Raw genomic sequence first — 23273 nt, 5'->3', positions numbered from 1 at the left:
CACGCCCCGGGCCAAAGGCAGGCGCCAAACCGCTGCGCCACCCAGGGATCCCAACCCTGACTTTAATTAAAATATTTGTGTATGTATTTTGAAAGCTCCAACTACAGACAGGGAATGAATGTAAAAGCCACCTTCCCCAGCAGTGCCTCCCACCCCTGTCTGCATGAGCACTGTTTGTGCTGCCAGCAGACCTTTAGGACCCAGAGAGGGGACATTGTCTTGTGCGTTCTCTTCACCTGAGGGGTCTTAGTGTGGAGAGTTTCCATGACTGTCTGGGGCCATACGTTGTTTTGTAAATGTAATAATTTCCCATGATCTTCCTGGCCCTTAAGCTTACCTGACACTTGCTGATCATCTGAGGCTCCACAGAGTCCACCTGACTTTACCAGCGGTGGAGCTGATGTGTCAGCATGCCATCTCTGGTCCTGGAGGTGGGACGTTCATGTGCTCTGCCTGGCTAGACCACAACCTGCATGATACATGAGGTGGACAGACACTGTCTTGGAGCTCATATTTTTTTCTTTCTTTTTTTTAAAGATTTTATTTATTTATTCATGAGAGACAGAAAGAAAGAGACTGAGACTTAGGTAGAGGGAGAAGCAGGCTCCCTGCGGGGAGCCCGATGCAGGACTCAATCCCAGGACCCCAGAATCATGCCCTGAGCCAAAGGCAGATTCTGAACCTCTGAGCCACCCAAGCATCCGGAGGTCATGTTTCTTTGGGCCATTGGCGTACGTGTGTCCTGCCTGGCCCTGCTGGAGACACTGCTGGTGCTGGAGTCTCCATGACTCTATCCCACCTTCCCTGCACTCCTCAGTCAAGCAGAGGCTATGATGGTACAGAGTAAGGGTCAGTGGAGGGTCCACTGGGTACCTCACTAGATGGGGCTGGACATGCAGTGCCAACTTCTGGAAAGGAGGGGAGTTTGAGCTGACTTGAACAATATAAGAATGCACCAAAAAGCAAATGCTGTTTTTGGAGAGGCATGCCGTGTGGTGGGGGCCATGGGTCAGGTGCACAGTGTGACTTTGTCATCAGGCGATTTCAGCAAAGGCCACTCCTCACCCAGCTGGACATTGATTCACTGCTGGGGTCCTTAATGTCCCTGTGGATTGACGTGACATGGGCTCTGGGAAGTATTTGACCATACATCATTTTTTAGACACATGGCTAATATTTAAAAATTATCATCTCCAAATATTTACTTTACATACCAGAACTCTTCTGTAGCTTTCTTCTTTGTATTTTGTTTATTTTACTGGTTTGCACAACATCATACATGGCTCTCGTGTGGACTGAGAAGAAAGGTTTCAGGGCATACCTTACAAGGGTGTTTCATCTTTGCAAGAGTGGCAAGTGCTGCTGCACCTTCCTTCTGACTGCCTGGCCAGCTGGGGTGGGGACAGCTCTGGTACCATCCTGGCCAGCCCATTGGGCACACTCCTTTTGGGGTTAGATTTGTTTACCCTGCATTTCTAGTCCTTAAGGGCACTCATAGTAGAACAAAACTATAAACTACTAAACAAAGCTTAACTAATTAGAAACCATAATGTGTAGGTACTGCAGAATTGGTTTTCTGTTTCACTTTTCCTCATACCAAAAGCTGATCAAAGTTAGGAATTTCAGTACCTCCTACCCTCTACATCCCAGCTCCACAGCTCTGCCTCACCTCCCACACGCTTGGCAGGTTGGGTGCTCAGGCAACACTTAGCCATTTCCTCGCCAACTTGCCTGTTAGAGTGTCCTGTAGAAAACAACTGTACTGCTCTGCTTGGCACCCCAATCGCAGCTCTGGCTATGTCTTCCTGGAGAGTTCAGGAGGCCTCTGCAGGTATTTCTCTCCCCTTCCTTCACACACTTTCTCTCCCTACTGGAGTGTGGGCTCCAGGAGGGAAAGAAGCATTCCTAATTGCTATGTGTTCCAGGTGCCAGGGTTAAGTTCTTGTGGGATGAGTGGGTGTCTGAGTGGGAAGGGAACCTATTGTCCCCACATATGGATCAGAGGAGCAGAGATGGAAGGAATTCTTGTACCTGCTCAGTGTCTGCCAGTGTGTGGGCTACTCTGCTCACTGCCTGCCTTTTGCCCTGTTGTCTACCACCACCACCACCACCACCACCCCCTGCCCTGTGTGCTATCAGCCAATGCCCTGAGGGCTTCGCTACTTTCTTTATTTATTACTGAGTGGGATACCAGGGCCAGGGGTCCCTGATGAGGCAACAGTCTTCACCTTCATGTAGGACTTTGAGGTGTAATCATTCTGCCAGTGTGTGTTTCTATTTACAGGACCTCAGAATCAGGTCAGGGTCATCATCTTTGTTTGTTTTCCAGGTTATCTGTCCTGCTGCCGCTTCCTGGATGACAATCAGATCGTCACCAGCTCTGGGGACACCACTTGGTGAGCATCCGAGCGCCATGCCTTTCTCATACTGCCTGCCTTGGATGTGTAGGAAATAAGATTCTTGACATTAATTAGGCCAATTTTTTTTTAAGATGAAGTGTCTGTGAGGCATCAAACACAAGTGTGTGAGTGATATGGAGTTCATGGTACTGTGTAGATTTTAAAGCTCAGAGTTTAATTTGGAACAAGGAAGGACTGACTCAGGGACATTGAAGCTGCAACTGTACTAGAAGTGCCTGCTTTTCTTTCCCCAGCACACACTCCCTGGCTGGGTGACACTCAGCAGCCCTTTGAGGGGCGGAGGGGAGTGGGTGTGTTTCCATCCCCTCTTAGCACTGTGCCATGTGGACACTGAGCAGGGCTGAGGAGCAGGGCTTATTGTTTCAAGTTGACTGTGTCAGAATTCCTGAGTTTGAGCTGTTACCTCACTTAGAGTTAGAAGCCCACTTAAAGAATCTCTAGAATTTTCATTTGTGTCACCAGAGCATACAATTTAAATGATCAGATGGGTGGTTGATTGGTTGGTTGGTTTTGGATGTAGAACACATTCTTAATAGTTTCCTGTTTATTTATTTATTTATTTTTTAAAATTTATTTATTCATGATAGACAGAGAGAGAGGCAGAGACACAGGCAGAGGGAGAAGCAGGCTCCATGCCGGGAGCCTGACGCGGGACTCGATCCCGGAACTCCAGGATCGCGCCCTGGGCCAAAGGCAGGCGCCAAACCGCTGAGCCACCCAGGGATCCCCTAGTTTCCTGTTTAAAAGCCCAGGGGCACCTGGGCAGCTCAGTCCCTTAGGCTTCTTCCTTGGGGTCGGGTCATGATCTCAGGGTCCTGGGATCGAGCGCCACGTCAGGCTCCCTACTCAGAGGGGGGTCTGTTTCTCCCTCTGCTTCTGCAATTCACCCCAATCATGGTTGCTCTGTCTCCAATAAATAAATACAATCTTTAAAAAATAAAAGAGTAAGCCATCTGCTAAGGCTAGAAGTTTGACTTAAGGGTTTTTACATTGTTTGGTTCCAATAGGTATTTTATGAGTCATTTTAGATTCAAGCTGTCCTTGAAAGCTTTTCTGGTCTCTGAGGCATGATGTGGAGACCTGCCCTGCACCAGGTCCTGACTCCCATATCCAGCCTTTCCTGTTATACCGTGTTCTCTTCATATAAATTGTATAAGTTCATAAAAGGTTTATAATCTACATCAATTTTAGGAAGAATTTCTGTATTAGAAGATATATATTTTTAAAGATCAAGCTCCCTGCTCCTGGGAGCCTAATGCAGGACCTGAGGTCATGACCTGAGCCGAAGACACCTAATGAACTGAGCCACCCAGGTGCCCCTAGAAAATACTTTTTAAAGCTTTTTCACTTACAAATAAGTGTTTTTCAAAAAAAAAACAAAAACAAAAAAAAAAAAAAGTGTTTTTCAGAGTCGTAGGCACATCTTATTTCTTCCCCATAGTCCCCCAGTCCCTGGCACGGAAACCCCTGCATGGTATCCAGTAAACCATGTGACTGGATTTGCATTTCAACCAGATTTCCTGGGAGGCTGGAATGAGCAGAGCAGTGTTCAGTGCTGGTGCTTCCTAGGGTTGAAGCACTGTCCACATCTTACTTTTGCAGCTCTCAAGTAGCTGCTCACACTGACAGCTGCGGGGCGCACCAAAGTCAGGGCTGCCACCATGGCACATTAGCCATCTCCTGTCTGTTGCTCCAGGGAGGAGCCATGGGACCTCAGCGTTGCTGGTGTTGTCTCTGTCCTAGCTTCTGGCATTGATACTGGCAGCAGTAGATTCACATTCTCTGCCCCATTGGGGGTACCTCCAGCAGCTCCCTGTTGCTCCTGGCAAGCCCACACAGAGTACAGGTCACTGGCTCCCTCTTTGCAGGTGTTTAAGTTGACATAGAGATAACCATTGCTCCAAACCCTGGGGCCACATTCTAATCTGTATTTTGTTTGCTTTGGCTTCTTTTCTAAACAAAGTCACATTACAAATTTAGATTTGTCAGGAAAAAAAGTGCGGAGGTTTACTGTGGTCCTGGGTGGTTTGAAGGAGTGTTAGTCACATGACTGGTTGTCTGACAAAGTTAGATGACTGTTTGTCCTGTGTTCCTGCTATAGTGCTCTGTGGGACATCGAGACCGGCCAGCAGACAACCACGTTCACTGGACACACTGGGGATGTTATGAGCCTTTCACTCGCTCCCGACACCAGACTGTTTGTCTCTGGTGCTTGTGATGCTTCAGCCAAACTCTGGGATGTGCGAGAAGGGATGTGCCGGCAAACTTTCACTGGCCACGAGTCCGACATCAATGCCATCTGTGTGAGTCGGGGTCCTTTTCCAGCTGTTTGCAAGTTAGATTGTGTGCTGCAGAACACACCATTAAGTCATAAAATGTTTTCAGGGTTAGATGTTCTGTTTTTTTTCTATCAACTATAACCTACTTTACAAAAACTCTTTATAGAAAAGTGTGATATGGTCTGTCCTTGTGAAGCCAGCTAATTCTGTGTTAACTCGTTCATCTCACAGACATTGGCATTGAGCCTGTTGTGTGCAGGGGCAATCCAGTGATTGGTACCTTGGCTTCCCTCTCGTTTGCCTTGGCAAACAAGGCAATACAGCCTCTTAGGAACAGGAAGCAGAGGCTGAGTTTTGAGCAGGAACCTTATGCCCTCAGCCCAGTGGTTGGGGCATAGCCGATGATGTGAAAGGGGTTTTGTGAGATGTGAAGCATGGTATCTGGTTGGTTGGGTCTGGGGGTCCCTTCTCCACAAGGCTAATCTGGCTGCTCGTTGCCCTCAGGGGTAACCAGGCTCTTCCTGCTTCTTGGAAAATAGTTAATCATGAAATGAAGTCTTCTCTTTTGGGAGGACAGTGGCTATGTCTGCCCCAGTACCAATGCCCTCACTTCCAGGTACCTGGGCAGCTGCCACTCCAACCCCCTCTGCGTCTGCTAGAGCCCAGTCCTTGCTGACCTTTCCCTCCTGTGCCAGCAGCAGCCCTGCTGTTGGGCAGGCCTGTTTCCAGTACTTCTCTTTGTACATTTGCATACTCTCTTGACTTGCTTTCTAGTTCTTTCCAAATGGCAATGCATTTGCCACTGGTTCAGATGATGCCACCTGCAGGCTGTTCGACCTTCGTGCAGACCAGGAGCTCATGACTTACTCCCATGACAATATCATCTGTGGGATCACCTCGGTGTCTTTCTCCAAGAGCGGGCGCCTCCTCCTCGCAGGGTACGATGACTTCAACTGCAATGTGTGGGATGCACTCAAGGCCGACAGAGCAGGTAGGTACTTGTTGGGCCTTCCTGGGCCTACTGGGCACTTCTCCTGGGTGACACCTTTCAGGATGACCATAATGCACCAAGGCTGAAATGTTTAGGTTTGTAGCCCATCATGCTGCTAAGAAACATGTGCCGAGCCCAAGTACACCTGCCTGCACCGTGGCGTGCCCCAGCAGAGAGATGGGTGACAGGCCAGGGTATTCTTACTCAGGCTTATGTGGGCTTTTTTAGGACCAGAAGCTCTCCCTACACGGACTGTGTACAGTACACACAGCCACAGTGCGCAGGACAGAGTGAACTGCTGGGTGTTTGAGACTGTTGCCTTGCTTTCTCTCCCCTCTGGCTGTATGCAGTAGAACTGTGGTGTGCCCAGTGAAGTACAAAGTCTGAAGTTCACACATAAAGGGCAAGTTGTGGTTGTAAAGTTTTAAAGCATTAAAACACAGCTTGTACAGGAGTGCCCGGCTGACTCAGTTGGTGAAGTGTGCAACTCTTGATCTCAGAGTTGTTAGTTCAAGCCCCATGTTGGGTGAATTTATCTTTTTTTTTTTTTTTAATTTTTATTTATTTATGATAGTCACACAGAGAGAGAGAGAGAGATTGGCAGAGACATAGGCAGAGGGAGAAGCAGGCTCCATGCACCGGGAGCCCGACGTGGGACTCGATCCCGGGTCTCCAGGATCGCGCCCTGGGCCAAAGGCAGGCGCCAAACTGCTGCGCCACCCAGGGATCCCTGTTGGGTGAATTTAAAATAAAATATATATTTTTAAAGATTTTTAAATTTAATTTTAATTTTTTAAAAAAGATTTTATTTATTTATTCAGGAGAGACACAGAGAGAGAGAGAGTCAGAAGCAGGTTCCTCATGGGGAGCCTGATGCAGGACTCAATCCCAGGGCCCCAGAATCACAACCTGAGACAAAGATAGACAGACACTCAACCACTGAGCCATCCAGGTGTCCCAAGATTTATTTGTTTTAGAGAGAAAGCGAGGGAGGAGCAGGCTTACCCACTGAGTGTGGAGCCAGACATGGAGCTCAATCTCATGACCCTGAGGTCATGACCTGAGACAAAACCAAAAGTCAGACACTTAACTGAGCTACCAAGGTACCCCATAAATTAAATCTTAAAAAAAAATAATAGGGACGCCTGGGTGGCTCAGTTGGTGAAGTGTCTGCCTTAAGCTCATGTCATGATCTCAGGGTCCTGGGATTGAGTCCCACTTCGGGCTTCCTGCTCAGTGGGGAGTCTGGGCTTCCTCTCCCTTTGCTCCTCCCCCAACTCATGCTTGTGTTCTCTCTCGGTCTCTTGCAAATGAATAAATAAAATCCTAAAAAAAATAAAACACAAGTTGCACAAAAGATGAAAAACTTCCTGCATTAAACATATTAGGTAACTGAATTGAACTGGTACTTTCAGAATCTTTCAACTCTGTTAATTTTGGCAAGGGGAAGAAGGGGAGTGTGGCTTGGGATCTTCTAGGGTTCTCATCTGACCTCCCACTTTTTGATGCATCTTTTCCCACCGTGGGCTGAGCTTACCCTTTGCTCCCCCTGCTCCTTCTCGCAGACCCCTTGCTCCCACTGTCTCTGCCCTGATAGTTCCTTGGTCATGGTGCCACAGCAGAGGTTACTGTTGCATCTGGCTGAGGCTGTCTCTTTACTCAGCTGTGACACTAAATAGTATAGGAAATGGACAAGGGTCCTCTGAAATTAGCCATCAGCTTCTTCTGGATGGATGTGGAGTGTCCTGAGTGATAATTATCTAAGCACAGATGCTGAGTATCAGCAGGAGGCTTATCTCACTCTGAGGTCAGCATGGGGTTACTGTGTAACATCCCATTGGCCCTCTCCCTCTTGCATCTGTACCAGCCCTCTGTGTTTTGTGCCCTGTGCTAGGCTTTAGGGATTATAAACAAATGAAGAACCCAAATGAAAATTGGTTATAATTGCCCTGAGATTGGAATGGTTGGAATTTTTTTTTTTTTTTAAGATTCATTTATTTTATTTTATTTTTTTAATTTTTTTTTATTTATTTATGATAGTCACACACAGAGAGAGAGAGAGAGAGAGAGAGGCAGAGACACAGGCAGAGGGAGAAGCAGGCTCCATGCACCGGGAGCCTGATGTGGGATTCGATCCCGGGTCTCCAGGATCGCGCCCTGGGCCAAAGGCAGGCGCCAAACCGCTGCGCCACCCAGGGATCCCAAGATTCATTTATTTTAGAGAGAGCATGAATGGGAGGTGCAGAGGGAAAGGGAGAGTCTTTTTTCTTTTTTTTAAGATTTTATTTATTCATGAGACAGAGAGGTGGGGGCGGGGGCAGAGACATAGGCAGAGGAAGAAACAGGCCCCTGCCTGGGGCCAATGTGGGACTCGGTCCCGGGACTCCAGGATCATGCCTTGAGCTGAAGGCAGATGCTCAACCACTGAGCCACCCAGGCGTCCCATGGGAGAGAGAATCTTAAACAGATACCACATTGAGCATAGAGCTGGATGCAGGGCTCAATCTCACCACCTTCAGATCATGACCTGAGTGGAAATCAAGAGTTGGATGCTCAACTTCCTGAGCCACCCATTGCTCCTTATTTAAGCTTCTTACTATCATGAGGATACTCGGGAGTTGGTGCAAGAGGCCCTGAGTCATTCACTGTGTGTTTTGTGTCTTTTTATTGTGTCTGTTCCTTGTCATCATGCTGTCTTAATAACAACCTTACTGGGTGCCCCAATTTATCTTTATTTTGTTTGAATACTTCCCCTGGCTATAGGTGCCTTCACATTATTTCAATAGAGGACTCTATTGAGCCTTACTTGCCTTAGATGAGCGTGGCTTTCCTTCCTCCTAACGTCATTTATTGCCATAGAGGCATTGCAGGCTCTGGGCCTCGGGGTTCAGGGCTTTCCTTTCTGCGTGTGACCCTGCCACCCAGCCCTGCATAGCATCACCACATCACTGCTGAGTGGGGCTCCACTGGGTCCAGGAGTGACGGGCCTGTCATTTGCTCTCAGGTGTCTTGGCTGGGCATGACAACCGTGTCAGCTGCCTGGGGGTGACTGACGATGGGATGGCCGTGGCGACGGGGTCCTGGGATAGCTTCCTCAAGATCTGGAACTAACGCTGACAGGTAACACAACAGTGCAGGCGCCCTCCCTGCATGCAACTCTGTGTACTTCTCACAGCACAGAGGGGCTGACAGTTGCTAGATTAATTTTGCTGTAGATTTGGAATTGTAGTGCATCCACCTGAAATGTGCCCTCAGCGGCAGACGGGCAGGGCGGTAGGAAGAGCCAGGAGCACTGACTTCAGGTCTTCTTTTTATATTTCTTTAAACTCTGTTTAAAACAGCAGGTAGACGTCGTGGCGACTGGAAGATCATTCCAACCTTGAAGCGTTACAGTGATAGCATTTCCAATCCACCCCTACTAACGTGGACGCCCTGCACCCCCTCAGAACTTCAAAAGGGCAAGACCTTTTCCTTCACTTATTGCTGAAATCAAGAGCACAATTCCCACGAAGAGAAGAACCTCTGTGCTGTAAACTCAAACAAATTGTGCATTCCTCCCGGGACCATTGTCTTTGTTTCCTTTTTTGTCTTGGATGAATTTAAAAGGAAAAACTATAATAAACGTGCTAACCAGAAGGTAAACTTGAGTGTAATTGTGAGGCAGACACACCTTTTCACTAGTTCATTTGAATTCTAGGTCAGTGACCCTATTTTGTGCTGTTCATGCAAAACAAGTTGAGGATTTTATCTTGTAATTGGTTCTAAATTTCAGGTTGTGTTTGTAACAGGATTTTGCAAAACATTCATATTTCCTTTTTAAAATCTATTCCTTTACATTCAGTAGTTACACAGAGGAAGAGGGTCTGGTGCAGCCTCTCTGAAATTGTTAATGATGTAAATTGAGTCCCTTGTTTTTTTGGTTTTTTTTTTTGTCTCGTGTCACATAATTGTTACGCACAAACATGACATAGAAAGGAAGATGCTAATAAGGAAAGGAACCAAGCACATGCTATGGATGGTCTTGAATGCGTGATGAATAGTAAACTCAGATTAGGCACCGTCTGCTCCCTGACCTGTCCTCCCTGCCTTCTCAGTTCAGTTCTTAATCTCGCCTTGGGTTTCCTTGTGAAGTCAGAGGGAAGTTCGTAATAATAGCCTAACACTACCCTGCGCCCTGCCCCCACCGTCAGGAACCTCTGTTTTCCAGAGAGGCGCCCGTCCTGTGCTTGGATAGTCAGTCAATTATTTGTGTATGAAACAATGTACAAATCAATGTTTTGAAAATAATGATCTCAAACTTTCTAAGTTAAATTTTAAAAAATTTGATCGTTTGCCATATTGGGTGGGTTTACTCTTAGAATCGCATGCTGTAGAAATGCTCAAAAGCGCATATAGGACTCAGTCCTTAGATGTTCTTTTTCTTTTAAGAAATAACCTCTTTACAGTTGTAACCACTGCGGCTCTGTCCACTCACTGCTGCTATTCTGTGCACAAGTGTCGGAAGCAGTGCAGCCAGCAGCGCTACACGCTTGGGCAGCGGGATTAGTCACTGTTTCTTTCTTTCTTTAAAAAAAAAAAAGAAAAAAAAAAAAGCCCTGTTCCAAATGAACGTTGTTGGATTCGTGGGTGGGGGTGGGCGCAGGGGATGGAGACCCTGGCCTTCCTCTATAAATTCCTCATGGCCTGTCTCTGCCATAGAACCAGCCTTTTGCATCTGAGGCAGATCATCCTCTAACACACAGACCTCCTTGGTCCCACTGGAGGCCAGTGTCCGGCAGCAGTGTTTGGACGGCAGTGCCATGGGCTGCCTCCCTGTACCCGAGCCCACTCCACAGCAGCAGTGGTGGCTTCTCTCTGTTCTGTTTCTGCAGCATCCTGTACAGAACTGTGCTGTGACATGCAGTAGGCCTGGATCTGGCAGAGAGAATAAACACGAGCCCTCCTTCCTTTCCATCGACACCTCTGTAGAGCTCTCTGCACCCTGTGCCCTTCACTGTTTGTATTTAATTTTAAAGTCAGTGTATTGCAAGGAGGCTGGATGCAAGATAGATACTATATTAAACTGTACTGTTATTTAAGATGTAATAAAGCAGTTTGACATGAGGGACTTTGGTGTGGCTGCTTGTTTGCCAGGCTGTTTGGGTTCGTGACGACAGCCATCCTCCCCGGCCACCCTGCTCGGTGACATCAGCTTGATCTGGTTGTGTGGGTGGTGCCATGGCTGCTCGCTTCTCTGCCATGTCTTTCATCTCCATCACCAAGAATCCGTGAAAGGAGGGTTGGGCCCTCAGCGGGGGCCCAGCAGTTCTACCACCACCAAACCATGCCCTCTCCGCCTCCTGCCAGGCCACTGCCCAGGGTGTGTGGAGTGTCCCCAAGTGACCATCCCTCCAGTCTCGTCTTCTGGGCCTGAGGCCCTTGCTTCCCCTTTCTCTGTAAGATGTCTGAGGATGTTACTTCAGAGACACAATTGCCTTCTGACTAAAGTTTTTATCTCAGTCTGAGTAAACAGAATTGCAGCTTGGAAGAAAAGTGAGCAGCTGCCACCATAGTGTGAGAAGTTAGAGGGGTGTGCTAAAGGACCCCCACCCAGGCCCTGTCCCTTCCTTATTCTCTCAGGCTATCCAAGTAACTTAGTAGTTCTCCTGGGTTAAATGCTGGTACTTAGTGAAGACTGCTCTCCATGGGAAATACTCCCACTTCAGGCTCTGTTCTCCAATTGCCAGTAAGATGGAGCAGCGGGGGGCCTATTGTGCATTTCTGTTAGGATCAGGGGTGCCTTAGAGACCCCCCGTAGCCTGAATGGTGAGTTTGCCTGGCTTCAACCTCCTCCCCCACGGCTTCCTCAAAGATACTGTCAGCTGTCTTACAAAATGCCAGAGAGCATCTGAGGTGCCCCTGGAGCTGACAGCTGAGTCCTCGGGAGGGAGGTTCTCCTCGGATGAGAAAGCAGGAGGAGGCAAGTAAGCCTGCCCAGGGGCACACCCTAGGATGGACACAAAGTGGGCATGGGGTAAAATGGGACCTCAGCCCACGGCTGGTCGTCCCCAAATGTCTTCTTGTTCCGTCTCCTGTGCCCCTAGACTGACATGGCCACTGCATAGTGCTGTCCTCTGCTGGCTGAGATTACTGTCCCACTTTCTCAGCAAAGCAGTCACTAGAAACAGGCACCAGTAGGGGCGTCTAGAAAGGGACCCCTGTACTACAGGGTGGACTGTGCTCCTTCTCAACCTTCAGGTGGAAAACTCAAGCTTGCATGAACTAGGTGGACCCTTTAGCACTTGGCCTCTGCTGCTTGGACAGTCCTGGGAAGTGACGTCTTGCTCTGTGCCAAGTGTCCCCTCCATGATGCCTAACCTGCTCCCTTGTCTTCCTCTGATTGCCCGTGCAACTTCTGACCCTCCTGTTCTAGTCATGGCCCTGCCCTTGGGGGCACACCTGCTTCAGGTCCACTGTTCTGTCTTCATACAGAGCCCGTGGAGGCTGGACTCCAATTGAGGCCTCTCTGACTTCTTGGGGCCTGTCCCCTCCTACCCAGTGTTGCGCCCCAAATGGATACCAGGTTCTCCTGCTGCCTCCTACAGCACCTGACCCTCAACCTGGCCACACTAGCCCTGGGGCTGCCCCACGGGGTGTGCTATATCCAGGCAGGGTCTCCCTCTTTCTAGTGCTTCAGTCTACTCTCACACCTGCCTGCTCCATGAGTCCAGTCAAAGCTCTTTCCAGAGCCAAGGCCAGACTGTGCCCCTGATGACCTCACTGCAGGTCACTTGGCCTGTCTGTACCCTGCACACCATGCAGAGAAGAACACTTGCTTCCTAGAAGCCTTGTGAGAATCCACTGAGTCCCCTGTGTGCAGGTGCCAGATCCCCCCAGCCCAGGCTGGCACTGCCTATGCCTCACAGGAGCTCCTAGCTGCTGGCAGTTCATGCCCCTTCACTGGCTATCCTGGTGAGTGGCTTACAGTTTACTCCAAGGTCTTGTTCCCTGCTGAGCCGTGTGCCTGGCACTTAGCGGGCCTGCAAGAACAGGGGCTGCCCCGCTGCAAACAGGACGCTGCCACATTGGCAATTCTAGACCCTGGCCCATGGGGAGGAGTAGGTAAGGCCAGGGCAAGAGGGGCTGGACTTGTCCTCACGTGCTGGCTAGAGGGCTGAGGCTGGGGGATGGATGAGATGACTTCTGCACACCCCAAGACGCCCCCCTCCTTCACAAGAAGCCTTGGCCCCTCCGTGCCACCCCTGTCACCCAGGCTCCAGGCCACTTCCCCTTCTCAATGCTGGGCAGCCTCTGTTCACCCCCCTCTCACCCCTGCCAGGCACAGTTGAGGCCAACTTCCCTATGAGCTGGGAGCAGGACTCTGAGGGGAACCCCTTCCATCCTAGAGCCGCCTCGCAGGCTGCACTCAGAATCTAGGACCACCACCCTACCTGAATGAGTCCACCTCTGAGCAGGCAGCCTCTGGCTCCACCTTCCATAGCCCAAGCTTCCTTCTGCCACCTAACCCACCCACTCTGCTGTCCCCCATCATTCAACCTTCAGAAGACAGTGCATCTAGGTTTTAGGAATCTGAGGCTCAAAACAGGAGTCACAAGTCACATTTCAGAAAAATACAAGGAAACAAATACTAGTGCTGGGAAAGGTTACCTGAGATCCTCTGAGGCATAACCCTCCGCCCAGCCCAAACAAGTCTGCCCTGCACCCATCCCCCACACTGGCCTTTGTCCCTGCTGCTGGTCCTGCCCTCTCCCCATCAAGTCTGGCTTATTCCTACTCCACCTTTGGACTCAGTTTAAGCAACACCTCCTCTAGGAACCTTCTGGATGCCTGAAGGAACCCTTCCCAGCATTGGCTTCTATTATTGCTGGTCAGCCCTTGGGGATCTGGTGGGACCAGAGCCTGCTGGGAGAAATTGCACAATCTGCTCAGCTGAGGAAGCCCTGTGTTCTCATCTCTGAAATGGGGAAGCACTCCTGCCTGAAGTCTTGAGGTCTAGGGTGGACGGAGGCTTTCCATTACTACCACACCTGCACAAGTTCCCTTTAGACAGAGGCACACAGGAAGTGGCCTGCTGTGTGACCTTGGCTACTTAGGAGACAGGCTCTCCTGCCTTGATGCCTTCTCTTTAGACTTCCTGCTCTAGAAGGATCTTGGGAGGTTTGGCCCAGTGCCTGGAACATGGTTAAGTGCTGGATCAAGCATTTGTGTTATTCTGTTCATGATCATATCCAAAATACACAGCTCAAAAGGCTTCTGTGGGTGTGGCTGGCTGTCACTTTAGAGAAGTGGTTGGGTTTCCAAAATAACCAGACGGGGAAGTTGAGAAATCCCCAGAGGTTGAGAAATCCCCCCAAAGTCCTGACAGCTTTGCCCCCCTTTCTACTCACTCTTGGTGATCCACTGCCCAGTTGTCCCAGGAAAGCACTAAGACATGTCCTGTCTTCTGCCCACCTGTGTTTCAAGTCTCTGGACACAGGGCCGGGAGACCCCACCCGAGAAGACTGACCACAGCAGGTACCGGGGCAGTGGAAACGCGGCAGCCAGGCTGCTGCAGAGGGCGCCGCTCCACACAAGGTGGGGGGAACCTGAGTGTACCGGGGAACAACGGTGGGCACCGCCCAACAGTGCCCTGTCCCAGGAGCCTGGCACCCTGTTGGGACACTCGACTGCTGCGTGGCCTGGGGCAGCCTGCGGCCCCACCGGAAGCTATAAAGTGGGCACCATGTCCCTGGTCCCTTTCCTCTCTCCTCTCTGGGTCCTCTGGGGGGGGGGGGGTATGGCAGGTCATCTGGAGGGGCCCCCTTTGACATCCAAGGCGCAGCGCCCCTGTGGTGGCGCCTTCTAAGCAGATTCACAGCCCGTCGGTTGTGGAATCCTAAGCGGGTGCTGCCGCCACTCGAGGGGACCCGGAGCCAGCACACCCCGCCCGCGATGCAGGCGAGCGGGGGCGGACGGGGGCAGGGGCAGGGGGCGGACCCACGGACGCGCCTCCAACTTGCGGGGTGAGTGCGGACCAAGGTTCTTCTCGGCGGCCGCCTTCGGGGTCGCGGCAGCAGAGAACCAACCTGCCGGGAAACTCCCGCCCCTTGCCCCGGCTCCCCGGCCCCCTGGGCCCCAGCCTCCGGCCCCGGGTCCTTGCGGGCGGATCCCTGTGCCTGGGGCGCGGCGCATGTGCGGAGCGGAGCGCGTGCGCGAGGCGGGGCGCAGGCGGGGCGCATGCGTGGGGCGGGACGCGCGTGCGCACTGGCTGCATTGCTGCTCGGCGGGCCGGCGCCGCGGTCCCGGCGGCCGTGGGGCGGGGGGGGCGGCCATGGGGCCGGGGGCGGCCGCGGCGCCGGGGGCCGGCTAGCGACCGCAAGCGGCGGCGGGGCGGCGGGGCCCGCGGACTCGGTCCGGAGAAAGGACGGCCCCGCAGGCGCCCGGGGCAGCGAACGGTGAGTGCGCGCGGCCCCTCGGCCCGGCCCTCCGCCCGCGGTCGCCGCCGCCCGGGGGCCGGGGCCGGTCCCAGGGGCGCGGGGTCGGGGGCTGGGACGGCCCTGCCCGCCTCCCGGGTGTGGGCCGGGGGGCGCGACCACCGACCTCACCTGCGGCGGTAGCCTCCCGAGTCCGCGGGCTAGCGGGCCCCCGGGGGCAGGTCGAGGTTGTCAGGGGGCGACCGGCAGCGGCGGCCGCGGGAGTCTCGGGCCGCGGCCGCCCCAAAAGGACGGGTGTCCTGGGCTTTGGTTCCGAGTAACAGGTTACTTTTCCTTGCCCATCCTGGGCCGCCGTCGGCCTTCCCTGAACACTTGCCAGTCCGTCCTGGGTGGCGTCCCAGCTCGGAGAGACGGGGGTTGTTTTCCGTCTTTCGGGACGACGCCCTTGAGGGACTCGTTCCCCGGAGTTCTGTCCCCGGGGCCCTGTGTAAGCGGGCACAGCGAGCCCTTCCCTCATCCTGACCTTTGCCCCCGCCCCCGGGGACTTGAGGGCAGGTGCACGTGCAGCCTGGAGATGAGCCCCCGCGATGGTTCTGACTTGTGGGCAGGTCTGCGCTGCCAGGGACCCCGGAGCCCCGCGTGCTTCTACCTGACGGTGGAGGGTCGCCGTTGGGGGGTACGGGTCTCCTCCGTAGAGGAGAGAAAACCGCATTCGATTTTATTGAGTTTCCCACTTAAGGAAAGGTAGGTGTAACCTGCAGAATGGAGAGGCAGATGTGTTTTGATGGTAGGTGATTGCTCCGCATCACAGGACACAGGATGTCCCTAGGCACGGATGTTAGGGAGGGAGCTGGAGGAGCTTCAGGAGGCGGTGTGCAGGGGACTGTGCACTCCTACCTGCGGGGCCTCCTGCAGCCCTCACTGCCTCCTGTGTACACCTGTTGACAGGTGCTGCTGCTTTGGCCGGCCCTGGGCTAGTGGGGGTCACCTTGTACCCCACCATCTCATTTCTGTTTGTGCTGGTGGCTTAACCATTTGCAATACCTCCCAGACCCACGATTGTCAGGCTCCTACGTTTAACACGTGGGAACAGGTAAACACTTGTTTGGACAGTCAGCAGAAAGTATTGAGAGAAACACAGTGAAGGAGGCAGCTCACACTGCAGCAGGGGAAGGGCTGGGATGACACCAGTCTTCATTCATACAACACACCTTGTTTTCCTTACCTGCTCAAGGAAGGGTGTGGCCACTTCTCCCTAACAGCCCCCTCAGGTCTTCTGTTCACTTTATGGGGTTGCAGGTCAGGCTCCTGGTTTACGTTGCCAGCATGGTTTCCAAAAGATCTTCCTTGGTTCATATGCTGCCAGTGCAGATGCCCAGTTTTATCATGTCCTTGCCAGCTTTGAGCAATATTGGTGGGGGAAGAAGGGAAGGGCTATGGATTTGTTTCGCACCTCAGTGTCAACTAGTGAGGTTCAATGTTTTCGTGTCTCTGCCACCAAATAAACTTTCCTTTCTCATTTAGTATCTTCAACAAATACAGATTGAGAGCTCACAGTGGATGTCATGTGCATCATATCTAGTCTGTGGGCATGTGTACGACTTGTGTCCTGGTGTCTCACTGCCATTTCAGTGTGTCCCCTCCCTACCATGTGTGAGTTCTAGGAAATGTTGCCCAACACTTTTCTCCTAATGAAACTTCCCAATACCAAAGTTGTTTTTTGGGGGTTGGGGCGCCTGGCTGGCTCATTCGGGAGAGCGTGCCACTCTTAAGCTCAGGGATGTAAGTTTGAGCTCCACATGAGGCACAGAGATGACTTAAAATGAAACTTTGTTTGGTTGTTTTAAGGGTTTATTTATGTATATGAGGAGGAAGAGGGAGAGAGAATCCAAAGCTGACTCTGCACTGAGCACAGAACCCAGACCATGGCTCAATCCACAACCATGAGATTGTGACCTGAGCTAAAAACCCAGAGTCATCTGCTTCACTGACTGAGCCACCCAGGCGCCCCTAAAATTAAACTTAAAATAATTTTAAAAATAAAATCAGGGATCCCTGGGTGGCGCAGCAGTTTGGCGCCTGCCTTTGGCCCAGGGCGCAGTCCTGGATATCCAGGATCGAATCCCACGTCGGGCTCCCGGTGCATGGAGCCTGCTTTTCCCTCTGCCTATGTCTCTGCCTCTCTCTCTCTCTGTGTGACTATCATAAATAAATAAAAATTTAAAAAAATAAATAAAAATAAAAATAAAATCAGAATCATGCTGTCAGAAATGTAAATGAACTTGGATAGAATTAGGATTTTATTCTTTTCAAATGACGTGCAGAACAAACTTGTCATCAGATTAGTCTTTGCAAGTAAATATTAACAGCTTCTAGATAATGAGTAACAGAAGATTTTTAAACACATTTGCCTTTTGTGATTCCTTTTTTTTTTTTAATTAACTGTTTTGAAATAATTATAGATTCATTCACAGGAAGTTGTGAAATAGTGCAGAGAGACCCTTGTCTCATTTTATACACCTGTAGTGTGGCCATTTTCATAACCAGGGAATTGGCATTGGAGAACTACTGTTCACTACACTCCTTATTCAGATTTCACCAGTTTATGTGCATGTGACTCTCTGATGTTTTGCCCCATTTATACACTGGTGTACCTATAGCCACAGTTGGGACTCAGAACCACTCCATCACACCAGGGAAGACTGCTCTCCCCTGTGTGGCTCATACTCTGCCTATATCATTTTGCTATCTTGATAATGTATATGGGATCATTCAGTACGGGACCACTAGACATTGGCTTTTTTTTTCACTCCATCTGAACTACTGCAGGCATCAACAGCCTGTCCGCCATGTGTTGCCCGGTTGTATTTTACTGTGTGGATGGACTGCGGGTGGTTTAACCTGCAAGGAGACATTGGGGTGGTCAGTTGCAGTTTTTGGCTATTGCACATAAAACTGCTGGGAATGTTCATGTGCAGTCTTTATGTGGACATACATTTTTGTTACTCTGAGGTAAATGCCAACTTGCATTTGCTGGGTTGTCTACTTTTTTTTTTTTTTAAGATTTAATAAGACTGAAATTTCCAGACTGTACCTTTCATATTCCCACAGCAGTGTGTGAGTGATGCTTTCTCTGCAGTCTGGCTTCTAGTTGTCTTAGCCATCCTTGCAGGTGTGTGGTGAGACTGTTGTTTGAATTTACATTTCCTGGTGGCTGATGATGTGGAGCCTCTTTGACGTGTGTGTACCTTGTGGACAGCCTCTGGTGGGTGCGTCTCTTGCCAATTTTCTAATTGGATTGTTTGTTTTTTTACCTTTGCATTTTGAGATTTCTTTGCATATTCTACATAGAAAACCTTTGTTGAATTTCTCATTTGCAAATATTTTCTCCTACTCTGTAGCTTACTTTTTAAATCTCTTCATAGAATCTTCCACAGAGCAAGCTTCTCATTTTAATGAAGTCCGGTGTATTGATTTATTTTTTTTTTACCGTTTATGAAATATATATATATCTATATCCTGTGTAAAAAATGTTTTCTAGTACTAGTTCTATAAACTTTCTCCTTTATTTTCTTTCTTTTTTTTTTTTTTGAAGATATTATTTTTAAGTCCTCTCTCCACCCAATGTGAGGGTTGAACTTACAACCCTGAGACCAAGAGTTGCATGCTTCCCCAAACCGAGCCAGCCAGGAACCCTGCTCTTATGTTTTCTAATAAAGTCCACAGGTCATGTTTTACACTTGACATAACCCATTTTGATTCTTTTTAGTTAATTTTTGTTTAAGGTATGAAGTTCAATTTGAGGTTCAGTTTTTTCCCCCAGTTTTATTGACAAATAATTGACATACATCACTGTAAGTTGAAGCGGACAGCATTTGTTGAGTATAGAATATTGTCCCAAGGTTCGGTGTATGTAGAATTCTTAAGCTTTGAGTGGGAGCTGAGACAGCTTCACCTACATATTTGGCTGTGGAGTTGATTGTATTCAGCACTTTTCCCAGGGAATGGTGAGGAGCTGGTGGAAAGTGATTTTGGCCTGGTTGAAGTGCGGCTTAGAAGACCATGCACTGCATGTTGGGCAGGCTCCCTGCTCTGTTGGGTCTTCTTGTCTGGGTTCTGTGGCCTTGAGCAGAGTCTTAGGAACGTTGGCCCAGATGCCATCTCTGCCCCATCCTAGCTGTGTGACCCTGGCCTTCAGTGTCCTAGATACTCCCCATCTAATTGTGAGAGTGTGTCAGGTGATGTGAGTTGAGCGCTTGGACAGGGCCTGGCAGGGTGGCGCTGGACCTTGCCATGGGCCCTGGTTCTGCTGGATGTGTTTCTGCTGCTTGCCAGTCACCCTGGTTTTGGGTTAAGTGTGCCTGTTCCCAAAGGCAGTCCTGCTTCTGCTTCTCAGTTCCTAGACAGAGGGAAAGTGCAGAAGGAACAGCACAGCCTTGTTTGCACTTCCCTCCCGTGGACTTGGCAGTTGCACATCTTTTACCATGTCCGCCCATGTTGGTATCATAGCTAGCTTATGTATCATTTGTCAGTGTGCCCTTTTTTTTCCCTCAGACATCATTGGTTCTAACAGTGGCAATTATTTAATTATTTAACAGCTCAAAACTGATTTTCCCCCCTACTTTGCTGAGGGTTTTTTTTTAATATTTTATTTATTTATTCATGAGTGACAGAGAGAGAGGCAGAGACACAGGCTGAGGGAGAAGCAGGCTCCCTGCAGGGAGCCCGACATGGGACTCAATCCTGGGACTCCAGGATCACACCCTTGGCCAAAGGTGGCGCTAAGCCGCTGAGCCCCCCAGCTGCCCTGAGGTTCTTTTAGTAAAGAGTGTTAGGTTCTGTGTATTTGCTTGTTTGTTTCTTTTAATTGAAGTATAGTTGTTGATGCAAAAAAGAACAAATCTTTTAGAATCTCTAAAAGTAGGAGTGCCTGGAAGACCTAGTAGTTTAAGCATTCGGCTCTTTGTTTCAGCTCAGGTCATGATCTCAGAATCATGAGATTGAGCACTCAGCCCTCAAATAAATAAGTAAATCTAAAAAAAATAAATAAGTAAATCTAAAAAAAAAAAAAAAAAAAAAAAGAATCTCTAAAAAAGAGCGTTTTATTTGAGTTCAAGTTAGAACAGCCACCCGGGAAACACGTCTTCACAGGGAAGAAAGCACTCCAGGGATTGAATGGCTTTTACAGCATAACATAGTTTTTACATCTTGTAAAAGCTCAAAAGATTATAGATGAAGGTATACGCAGGAATCACGAGTTTTATCATAAGGGAATGTAGAGAATAGGAGTGTTGGTTGATACATCAAGGACAAGATGGTTTTCCTTTAGGCTACTCACAGAGCAGATGGACAATGCGTACGTGGGGTCCATAAATCAGGCTTTTTTTTTTTAAGATTTTATTTATTTAGGACACCTGGGTAGCTCAGGCATCCTAAATTTTATTTTATTTATAATGAATATATATAACTTCTATTATATAAATTTATTTAATATATAAAATATAAAATATATATTTTATTTACTTACATATTTTATTACATAAATACAATAAGATTTTATTTATAATGAACATATTTATTAGATAAACTTATTTGATATATAAAAATATATTTTACATAAATATAAATAAGAATTTATTTATATAATTATTTATATAATTTTTAGGTGAATTTAATATATAAAATATAAAAACATTTTATTTATTACATAAATATAATAAATAAGATTTTATTTATTTATTCATGAGAGACAGAGACATAGGCAGAGAGAGAAGCAGGCTCCCCACGGGGAGCCTGATGGTGGGACTCGATCCCAGGACCCCAGGATCACACCCTGAACTGAATACAGATACTCAACTGCTGAGCCACCCAGGCATCTCTATTTTATATTGTTCTTAAAGTAAGCTCTGTGCCCAGTATGGGGCTTGAACTCAGAGAAGAAAAATTGCATGCTCTACTGACTGAGCCAGCCAGGTGCCCCAAGATTGCCTCCTTTTTTCTGGCTGACTAATATTCTCGTGTGTGTGTGTGTGTGTGTGTGTGTGTGTGTGGTGTGTGTGTGTGTACACACCACTTCTGTATTCATCAGGATATGGACAGATGATTACTTGAGTTGCCTCTGTATCTTGGCTATTGTAAATAATGCTACAATAAGCGTAGGGGTGCATATATCTTTTGAAATTAGTATTTTCGGGGATCCCTGGGTGGCGCAGCGGTTTAGCGCCTGCCTTTGGCCCAGGGCGCGATCCTGGAGACCCGGGATCGAATCCCACATCGGGCTCCCGGTGCATGGAGCCTGCTTCTCCCTCTGCCTGTGTCTCTGCCTCTCTCTCTCTCTCTCTCTCTCTCTCTCTCTCTCGTGTGACTATCATAAATAAATAAAAATTAAAAAAAAATGAAATTCGTATTTTCATTTTCTTTGGGTAAACACTCAGGAATGGAATTAGTGGATCTTTTTTTTTTAATTTTTATTTATTTATGATAGTCACAGAGAGAGAGAGAGAGAGAGAGAGAGAGAGGCAGAGACACAGGCAGAGGGAGAAGCAGGCTCCATGCACCGGGAGCCCGATGTGGGATTCGATCCCGGGTCTCCAGGATCGCGCCCTGGGCCAAAGGCAGGCGCTAAACCGCTGCGCCACCCAGGGATCCCGAATTAGTGGATCCTATGGTAGTTCTATTTTTAATTTTTTCTTGAACCTCCATACTGTTTACCACAGTGGACTGCTCCAATTCGCATTCCCACCAACAGTGTAAGAAGGCTTTCCTTTCTCCACATCCTCACCAACAGTTATTTCCGGTCTTTTTGATAACTAACCATTCTGATAGGTGTGGGGTGATATCTCATTGAGGTTTTGTTTTAAAAGATTCTGTTTATTTGAGAGAGGGGGAGGGAGCAGCAAAGGGAGAGGGAGAATCAGACTCTCCACTGAGCAAGGAGCCAGCGCAGGGCTTGATCCCAGGACCCTGAGATCATGACATTGGCCAAAGGCAGCTGCTTAACCAACTGAGCCCCACAGACGCCCCATCTGGTTTAGGTTTTGATTTGCATTTCCCTGACAATTAATGATGTTGAGCATCTGTTCTTGTGTCTCTTGGCTATCTGTAGGTCATGTTTGGAAAAATGTCTGTTAGGTCCTCTACCCATGTTTTAATTGGATTGTTTTTTTGCTGTTGATTTGTAAGTTCAATATATATTACGGATATTCACCCCTTATCAGATACATAACTTTAAATATCTCCTCCCATTTACTGGGTTGCCTTTTTGTTTTGTTGATAATATCCTTTGCTGTGAAAAAGCTTTTTTACCTTGGTGTAGAGCCAGTAGTTTATATTTTAGCTTTCCTCTTTCCTCTGGAGACATAAATATGTTACTCAGGGTGCTGTCCAAGTGATGACTGTCTTTGTTTCCTTTTAGGATTTCTATGGTTTCAGGTGTCAGGTTTAGATCTTTAATGCATTTCAAGTTTATTTTTGTAAATGGTGTAAGAAAGCAGTGCAGTGTCTTTCTTTTGTATGGAGCTCTTCAGTTTTGCCAACACTATTTATTAAAAAGTCTGTCTTTTACCCATTGTATATCCTTGCCTCCTTTGTTGTAGATTAATTGATCATATAGGTGTGGTTTTATTTCTGGGATCTCTATCCTGTTCCATTGGTCTATGTATATCTCTTTATGTGCCATACCATACCATTTTGATCTCTATAGCTTTGTAATATAGTTTGAAGTCTCAGATTGTGTTGCCTCAAGCTTTGTTCTTCTTTCTCAAGATTGCTTTGGCTAGCTGTTACAGATCTTTAGTGCTTCCATACAGATTTTAGGATGATTTGTTTTAGTTCTGTGAAAAATGCTTTTGGTATATTGATAGGGATTGCATTGAATGTGTAGACTTCTGTGGATAGTATGGATTTTTTTAACAATATTCTTCCATGAACATGGTGTGTCTTTCCATTTGTTTGTGTTGTCTTCAGTTTCTTTCATCCATGTTTTATAGTTTTCAGAGTACAGGTATTTCCCTCTTTGGTTAAATTTATTTATTTATTATTGTTTTTAAAGGTTTCTATTTATTTATTCATGAGAGACACAGAGAGAGAGCAAGAGGCAGAGACACAGGCAGAGGGAGAAGCAGGCTCCATACAGGGAGCCCGATGCGGGACTCGATCCCAGGGCTCCAGG

At 48.4% G+C, this 23273-nt stretch overlaps 2 protein-coding genes across 3 annotated transcripts in view; both read left to right on the top strand.

Moving 5' to 3' along the window:
- GNB1 (G protein subunit beta 1) overlaps positions 1-9309 on the top strand; it is a 37695-nt gene extending 28386 nt beyond the window's left edge. The window contains exons 7-11 of the mRNA NM_001003236.1: positions 2330-2396; positions 4522-4723; positions 5474-5690; positions 8695-8810; positions 9032-9309. Coding sequence (NP_001003236.1) covers positions 2330-2396; positions 4522-4723; positions 5474-5690; positions 8695-8801 — 593 coding nt within the window. The 3' untranslated portion in view covers positions 8802-8810; positions 9032-9309. The remainder of the gene's footprint in view (positions 1-2329; positions 2397-4521; positions 4724-5473; positions 5691-8694; positions 8811-9031) is intronic.
- A 4747-nt stretch (positions 9310-14056) lies between these two features.
- The window catches only part of NADK (NAD kinase), a 30452-nt gene continuing 21235 nt past the window's right edge, over positions 14057-23273 (top strand). The window contains exon 1 of one of the 2 annotated variants that reach the window (XM_038537648.1): positions 14057-14204. In XM_038537648.1, coding sequence (XP_038393576.1) covers positions 14122-14204 — 83 coding nt within the window. In that variant the 5' untranslated portion in view covers positions 14057-14121. Of the gene's footprint in view, positions 14205-15015; positions 15125-23273 lie in introns of those variants that run through there. The other variant, XM_038537649.1, reaches the window with a different exon arrangement.

Source organism: Canis lupus, chromosome 5 (assembly GCF_011100685.1).
Source record: "Canis lupus familiaris isolate Mischka breed German Shepherd chromosome 5, alternate assembly UU_Cfam_GSD_1.0, whole genome shotgun sequence".
Taxonomy (NCBI): Eukaryota; Metazoa; Chordata; class Mammalia; order Carnivora; family Canidae; genus Canis; species Canis lupus.
The sequence above is the reverse complement of the archived record's forward strand: the minus strand, read 5'-3'. Positions and strand labels throughout refer to the sequence as shown.